This window comes from Sander lucioperca, chromosome 10, assembly GCF_008315115.2.
Source record: "Sander lucioperca isolate FBNREF2018 chromosome 10, SLUC_FBN_1.2, whole genome shotgun sequence".
Taxonomy (NCBI): domain Eukaryota; kingdom Metazoa; phylum Chordata; class Actinopteri; order Perciformes; family Percidae; genus Sander; species Sander lucioperca.
The window spans coordinates 7501714-7510444 of NC_050182.1; the positions used below are offsets into that span (position 1 = coordinate 7501714).

Below are 8731 nucleotides of genomic sequence, written 5' to 3' on the forward strand. Positions count from 1 at the left end.
TTATAGTAGTTAAGTGTTAGGTGACTTAGGTTTACTTATTATATATTTAAGTACTTTAAAACGTTACTATATTGTTCAATTTAAATAATTTTCAATAATAAAAAAAACTCCATAAAAGAGCCTTTCTTTGATGTCATTTTTCAGTTTTTCAAGAATAGGTTTAGGAATCGGTTAGGAATCGGAATCGTTTTAAAAATACCGGTTTGGCATCGGAATCGTAAAAATTCAAACGGTACCCAACCCTACACATGAATGAGCACATATTTGTGAAAGAACAAAGGGGTTTTTGCTAAGAATCCACTCAAAAAAATTACACAATCTGAACAGTATTAGTAGCCTATGTACATCTATGTCTGAACAGTATCTCTATGTATGTTTATTTTTCACATATCACATGATCTCTGACCATGTGATGTGATGACAACAGATAAGGGTCATGGGTCACTGCAATCAAATACACCCGAGGAAGGCCAGATGGTGGGGCGAAACGTATTGTGCCTAATTTACTTAAGCAACATTTTTTAATGCAGGACTTTTACTTGTAACAGAGTATTTTCACAGTGTAGTATTAGTACTTTTACTTAAGTAAAAGGATTTGAATACTTCTACCACGACTGGGTACCAGGGCGCCCCTCTGAAGCTGTAATTTTAAGGTAGAATAGTTACATAATGTTGCTTTAACCCCCTGTAAAACAGCAATTATTGTTTTTTTACCTTTATGCTAAGCTTAGCTAACCTAACCTGTTGCAGGCTCAAGCTTCATATTTAGAGCGCAGACATGAGAGTGGTATCAATCTTCTCACCTAACTTTTGGCAAGAAAGTTAAACATATTTGCTAAAAAGGACTACGATCAAGCAGGCCGTCACCAAAGAAAAACTCTAAGCAACTCCGATCAACACCGAGACAGGGCCTGAATTATTTCAGAGAGAGACATGTAATGAGATTTTAATGAAAGTGAATGAAAGTTCTCATCTCTTGTGATGATGCCATTCATCAATTACTGTAGCTTACTAATGGAGTGGAAATTACTACTGGGCCAAGTTATGCACTATTAAAAGTATTTTTCGGAACATTGAGCTGTTGTGTGGACTTCACCTTCTTTCTACATTTACTTTCTACATTTCCTTTTTTGTCCTGCACCAGCAACTACATGGATGTGCACTACATCGTATTTTTTCTGAACCACACTGTTGAGCTTTATTAGACTAATTATTTTACAGCTAAGACACACACATTAATAGACTGTATAAAAAAAAATCAACAGAGCGTCCGTGATGTCACCCATTGGTTTCTAAAGAGCCAAAAAGAAGATAAAAGTGGGTAGCTCCTGCTGTCGCCGTTAATTCAAAAATGGGCAAGGACCTGAGGCGTGGACAGAGCTGTGGCGGGGAGAATGAAGCCCGTTGAATGAAACCACGCCCACCTAGCTTGAAGCTCCCAAGCTAACAACGGCTAAGAAGCTAGGCTAGGATAATGCTACTCTGAGGTCCTGCTGCTCGCTCGGCTCCTGCAGACAAGTTGCTCCCGGTTGGTAATTTGTATTTGTTATTGAGATACTAACATACACAAGCTTAAAAATGTTTAAAAACTAAAACATCCGGGGGTCATTTGTAGAGTCAGGGTTTGACATAAGCAATGGCCCAATAGCCCGGGGCCAGTAAAACAGCATGTCGGGCAAGTTGATTGGCCGACATGGGCTAGTGATATTGTTTGTGCCAATCAAAGTCACGAGTCAGTATTTTGTAATTTGGTGGTAACATTAGGTGCAAAACTATCTAACACTGATTAGAAATGGAGTTCGTTAAGATCAACAAATGACCGCGGCACCCGCCACAAAGAGTCCACATATGCTTTGGACCTTTAGTAGCAGCTGCAGCAACTCAAACCCAACCAGACCGAATATAGTACATATTAGCGTAAATGCAAAGTACTGTCGGAAATTTTACAGTAATTTCAAAATGAACACTTAAAATAGCCCAAACAGAATGTTTCAACTTTACAGATATCAGGTTACTACATGAACACGAAGAGGAAAACACACTTGTTACCAGATGGCTGTTGTTTGAATAAAATAATTTTACCTTAAATATTTGTTTGCTTCATCTGCTTCTTCTTCATCTCTTCTTCTCTTTATAACACTGAGGCAAATTAGCTATGTTGCATAATTTAAGAACAATAATTTATATATAGCCTACCAAAACCGTATCACAAAAGTTATCAATGATTGCTCTTTTTTAACCAAAGTACACAATATTGATTCATGATAACAATCATCCATATTGGGAGTTTACAATGAGTGAGTGAAGGCAGCAAAAACTATAGCATCACTCTGGTCATTCAACGAAAAGCATTAGTGTAGAATAACTATGCCTTCTTGTTGCTCTCAACACAGAAATAGACATACGGCAAAAAAAACAAAGCTGAACAAGGTAAACTAAAGCCTATATAAAAGAGACTTCAGATCCAGTATTAGGGGACCACTAAGGCCTATATAAAAGAGACTTCAGATACAGTATTAGGGGACCACTAAGGCCTATATAAAAGAGACTTCAGATCCAGTATTAGGGGACCACTAAGGCCTATATAAAAGAGACTTCAGATACAGTATTAGGGGACCACTAAGGTCTATATAAAAGAGACTTCAGATCCAGTATTAGGGGACCACTAAGGCCTATATAAAAGAGACTTCAGATACAGTATTAGGGGACCACTAAGGTCTATATAAAAGAGACTTCAGATACAGTATTAGGGGACCACTAAGGCCTATATAAAAGAGACTTCAGATACAGTATTAGGGGACCACTAAGGCCTATATAAAAGAGACTTCAGATACAGTATTAGGGGACCACTAAGGCCTATATAAAAGAGACTTCAGATACAGTATTAGGGGACCACTAAGGCCTATATAAAAGCATCCAAAAAGCAGCATATCATAGGACCTTTAACAGTAAGTGCTAAAGTGCCAGTAGATGGGCCTATTGTTCAATGATTGTTACAAGCAATGAATTCTTCCAACACTGCAAGTCACATAATGTGGTGGTGTAATTCAGCTTTATATAATTTTTATATTGTGAAGTACTTTTAGAGCAACTTTTATAATGAAGAAACGGCCTGGAACATGTATGTGTTAAATGAATTGAAAGACATTTAACATATTTAAAACACGTATTGATTGACTTGAATTTACTCTAAATTGGGGGAGGGGTCATGTCTGGCGAGGATGCGTAGATGTGGCGGCGTGCTTATCAACGACGATGTACACTGGCGGTGGTGTAGTGCATCCACACGTAGATGTCACGCGACAGTGTAGGCAGTCAGTAGGTTATCCGTGGCACAATCCACTCGCCATAGCCCGTGGGGATATTAAAAAACATCTGAGCTTCCACAGACATGATGCCTTGCAAGACCAAGATGGTAGATGTACGATTGTGTCTAGCAAGCAGCAGTCTCATAACATCATCATGACATCAGTAACATCTATGCTGCACTTACAAAGATCTCCGGCGACATAGAAAGCCTGGCAGAAATTCGCCACACTACTGCTTCGGTGGAGAGAAAAAAATTCTACAGAATAAATGAGGATGAGAAGCGAGTGAAATATCTGTAATCAGCCAAGAAATAACAGCGAGCTAATCCACCAGCTAGCAAGAAAAACATAGAGCTGCTATGGGAGAAAATTAAAGTTAAAGTTGTTGGTATATCTTTTTATTAATTTTAATTTATTTATTTCACTACTTTGCAGTTTGCACAATAAAAATACTTTACATTCTGTAAATGTTTCATGCATTCTAATTTCCTTCATATATTGTATAATGTGGAGCCAAGCAAACCCTTTCGTAATCAAAGCTTTCAGGAAACATGATGACATTAAAATGTTTTTTTATATTCTATGTACTCCTGACAGTAGAATAAGCCATTATAAACCTATATAAAGGCCCAGTCATGCAAAATAAAGAAAATACTGTGATATACCGTAAAACTGCCAGAATCTTAAAAAAAATACAGTGACACAAAGTTTTGGTCATACCGCCCACTACTAGTGTGTTCGGTTTAGAGTATGAAATTAGCAGTAACGTTATAGCTGTGAATGTAACAGAGTGTGTACAGTTTATCTGTTGGTGAATAAATGCCACAACTCCTCAAGACCCAAGCCAAGTTCCTGTGTCTTGCTTGCTACCTATTGGTTAAAGTGAAGCGGGTTAGCCGGCACAGAGCTAGAGGACAACTCTAGCACAGGCTGACTAACTTACAGTAAGGTGGGCTGGCTTTAAGGTGGACCAGCTATTCTCATTTTAGTGACAAGCTGCTCCTTCAAGTTTTGCTTTAGTGATCTTTACCTCGCTGCAACTGACAACCAATAAGCTTTATGTAAGTAATTGCGCGCTCACCACCATCACCAACATTGCACCTAAGCGCTCTAAAAACCCATATAGGTCAGCCACTACAAAATATATTGACTTTTAGTCAGATAAAGTATGGGTCAAGCTTAGAAAATGCTGGTTCCTACGTTCCCCATAATGCAACCTATACCATTTTTCATGAGACGCTCCCTGCCTGGTTAACACCCATGTTATTTTAAACCCAGTTACTGTGATAAATCTCCAAAAAGACCTTAAAAGTTATTAGCCACCAACTTAGCGTTTATCTTGCTGGAATTTTCCATGCAGTGAGTGGCAGGCAGGGCATACACACAATGCCTCACAGCTAACTGGGTTTAAAAAACTGACTGTGAGACCTGGGATAGTGTCTCCAACCCTTTCCATATACACCCCCACACCCTCCTCATTCCGCTGCCTAGAATTTCTTTAAGGCTCTCAAGGTCGTTGTGCCCCACATTGCTACCTCTGAAGATCTCCTGACTTAACTAAACAAGGCTCATACTCTTTGTGTGTGTGTGTGTGTGTGTGTGTGTGTGTGTGTGTGAGAAAAAGAGATATTCACTTTCACAGCGACTCAAGCTCGCACATCAAGAGAAAGAGACAAAAAATTCAGCATATCAGCTGAAGGGTACACTGCTTGATCTCTCTCCTGTCAGCATCTGTTTCCAGATATAAGGACCTGGCCAGTGTCACCAGTTCAAATGAATGGAAATGAGTTCTGGCCTCTTTCCTCTCTGCGTGTTGACTCAGTATTATTTATACCCTGTGAATGCTTTCCTGACTGCACTTGGCATCAGGCCCGATCTATTCATATTTAAAAAGGTATTTACACAAGAGGCAGGGCCAAGGATAACATTAAATGCAAAATACACCTCAGGGCATACAAAATGCCGTGCTAATTTATTGTTGCTTCAGTTCACGTGCTCACATTTCTGATGTGAATGGGAAACCCATATTGAGATTAATGGCTCTACAGTTTCATTTGATATGATTATTTTGTTTCTACAGCCATGCCTTTCTTCTGATGTTTCTTTGATCCACTGAAGGAGGAATTCATCTTCTCCACATGGGAGGTCAAAGGTTAGGGTCAGCTCCAGAACAGCATCACTGAAGCTGGTGGATTCAGCGCAGGAGCTGTCAGCAGAGAACTAAACTCACAGCTTCTGCTAGAAGGATTATTACTCAAATGTGGCTTTTTTCTTCCCCCCCACAACAATACAACATTTTAAAAGAAAAGAAGGATAGAGAAATCCTCCCGTACTACCAGTGGAAGAATTTCTGACTAAATAAATTGAGTTTAGGTGGGATTGTGTGATTGTGTAATACTGAATGTATTTTTTATTTTTTTTTTAAAGATAATGACACATGATAACACAAGGTAAAAAATGCTTAAACTGAGTTCAAGGACAAATATTCTACAACTTGTGTACTCAGTCCAATAACAGCTTGTTTTTGCTAGTCATTACTGTCACCATTCTAATGTCAGTACCAATACTACATTTAGAAATCAGAAGACAATATCACCACCACAATGTGTTTAGTTCACTCCCTCCTACTTTTAAAGCTGCAATCTGCAACTGCTCTAAATAAAACACTAATAGAACTGTGTTCTAATCCTACTTTGCCCAACATTAGCTCTTCAATGATTCTGTAAACCCTGCTGTGTGAAGTTTACCCACAGAGGAGAGCAGTGAGACAGAGAGAGAGCAGCCAAACTGCAAGGCCAGTTTGTCCAGTTTACTGTTAATCACCTAAGACGCTGGTGTACTGGGTTTTCACTGCAGACATATGATATGGTGACATTATGACGCAGACTTTCAGATCATTGATGATTGAGAGTTTCCGTGGTGGAACTTGATCAACTACTCAAGGAGTAAAGTGGGAATAAATGTGCCTTAAAAGGATTAGTTCACCAGATTAAAGAAAAGTATTTTCAGAAATAGTGTCCTTATTAAATCCACAGCTTTTACAGGGATACCATTTTAATAGAAAGTAGTTCCAATAAGTGGTGTAGAGGCAGAAATCTCAGAGACATATAACTCAAAACATGAGTGAACAAAGCCAAAAAACTACTTGCATAGAGAGACACCATTAGAGGAGAACCGAGGGTAAAGGCTAAAAGGCTTTTTTTGCCCCAGAGCAACAGATTAACCGGGCCATGGTCAAGGTAAAGGCTGCCACTACACACCCTAGCTCTAACTGTTACTGGAGGTGATGGTAAAGCGTACAGATGTCATGATTAATGTAGTCAACATTGCCTACAGCACAAGGTTTTATATAATGGGATTTTGTTCTGGCTCTGTTGATGGCCGTTCACTCTGCAGTTCTCGGAGTTAGAGGAGGAATCGTTGTTGAAGTCCAAGAACTCCAGCTCAGCTCTAACTCCCCCATTCTATCTGCACTCATCCAGCCAGGCACGGTGGTACGGCTTTTCCAAAACAATCGCAAACACACGTCACCTCGCACAAACGCTATTTGGGACTCAATACTTTTAAACTTTACACTCAAGTGACATTAAGTGGGGCGACATAGGGCCTGCACATGTGTGCGCACACATAGGCTACACATTTTGCGCAGGCACACGCACAACAAACAAACACACACGTACACGTACTTACTCTCTGACGGGTAGAAAGGCTGCATGTCGATCTTGTGCACCTCTTTGGCGTAATACTCCTCCTCGCTCCTCTGCCGCTCGCATGTCGCCGCCCGTTCGTTCGCCTTCTCCTGCAGCAGGTCGCGTGTGCTGTTGTAAATGGCGACAATGTCTCGAGACACCTCCTCGGGCTCGGGGAAGTCCTCCGGGGGACTGGCGAGCTTCAGTTTGCTCAGGATCTGCCCTCGGATGGCCTCGATGCGCTTCTTCTTGAACTGATCAATGTCCAGCGTGCTGCATGTGGACAAACTGAGCGCCACGGTGGCTAAATCCAAAGTGAGGAGAAGGCTGACGATACACAGGTTCATCTTCTCCTCTGACGTCTTCAAATCTCAGATAAAAAAAAAACAGATTCAGGAAAATGTTCACCCAATAACAGCTATATGAAAGTCGTATGGTTCTAATGCCCTAGTTTCAGTAAAGTGTGCCTTAAAATCCATTCAACTGTCTCGACACAAAAAAGAGAGACCCGTTATTCGTTCAGAAAGGGATCGAACGAATCTATTCCCGGATGACGGTGAACGCACAGCGAGAGTGCGTAAAGGTGCAGCTGAATGTTTCCAGAGGTGGACGTGCGGCCACCAAACGGATCTGAAATATATCAGATGAAAACAGGAGAGTTAAAAAAAGTCGGTTTTCGTCAGCGGGACGCACAGACGTGTAGCCCGTGGAACTGAGCACACTTCCACCGCAGCTCTCCAACCGCACCTCACCCCAACACCAGCCCAGGTCTGTCAAACTTCAGTGCTTTGTTGTGCGATTCATTGCCTTTTTTTTATTCTTCAGACATATCACAAACTTGTTTAATAAACATCCGAACTCAAACTCGGTCCTGGCGTTCAGCAGGGACTTAATGTGTGATTTATTTTTTCAAGTTTGGCTGACGCGTTAAGGCGAAATCAAATCAGATTCATACACAGTTGTGATTTTACGATGAGAAAGTCTCCCTTTAAAAGTAGCTTTTAAAAAACAGCTCGGAGTTTGCCTTAAGTGCGACTGCATAGTGCTTTAACGCGTCTCCCTCAACCCATTTAGTTGGGGAACGGCTCGTCTTTTTTACGCGTGTCAATAGCGGACAGCAGTTGTCGCTTGTAGGAGATTTATAAAGGACTAAAGTTACCACACGTGCTCCTCCCTCCGCCCGCTTCAAACCGAGATTGTGGTCATCACTGTCGGAGAAAGGGAACCCCTTAAATTCCACGTCGCGAGACGATTTGTTGAAAATAGGAGTGCTCACTGTGCCCATTGGGACAGCGCTGCAACGGCTAATGGCCCGTTGCCCCTGCTGCGTCGTGACGCAAGGTCCTAAAGTCGGTCAATTTCAGGCGTCTGAAACTTTTTTTTTTAAGCCGCTACAAAAACATCTTTATCGTTTTCTACACTTGAAACGGTTAAAATCCCTTTTCCATGTCACAGTTCCATTATACACAAGTTCAAAATGTCAAGTACTGTCTGGAAGAGTGTGTTAATGAGCTAACTTCATTGCCATCACAACAAACGTTTAGGAACTTGATTTGAACAAGACAGCATTCAACACAGCATAATAATGAAATCATAATATAAATAGACACGTTAAAATACCATAAATAATGCAAAGAAGACAATTAGTAAAAAAAAAAAAAAAACAGCTCCTTCTAGCTGGCTGCTTGGGGGTCCATGGGCAAAATAATCTACTGGGCCCCTATTAGTCCCTGA

At 40.7% G+C, this 8731-nt stretch overlaps 1 protein-coding gene across 1 annotated transcript in view; it reads right to left on the minus strand.

Annotated features, from left to right (window-relative positions):
* The window catches only part of tgfb2 (transforming growth factor, beta 2), a 77282-nt gene extending 68986 nt beyond the window's left edge, over nucleotides 1–8296 (minus strand). Inside the window, exon 1 of the mRNA XM_031319813.2 lies at nucleotides 6999–8296. Within this exon, the coding sequence (XP_031175673.1) occupies nucleotides 6999–7344 (346 nt within the window). The 5' untranslated portion in view covers nucleotides 7345–8296. The remainder of the gene's footprint in view (nucleotides 1–6998) is intronic.
* Between the last annotated feature and the right edge of the window lie 435 nt (nucleotides 8297–8731).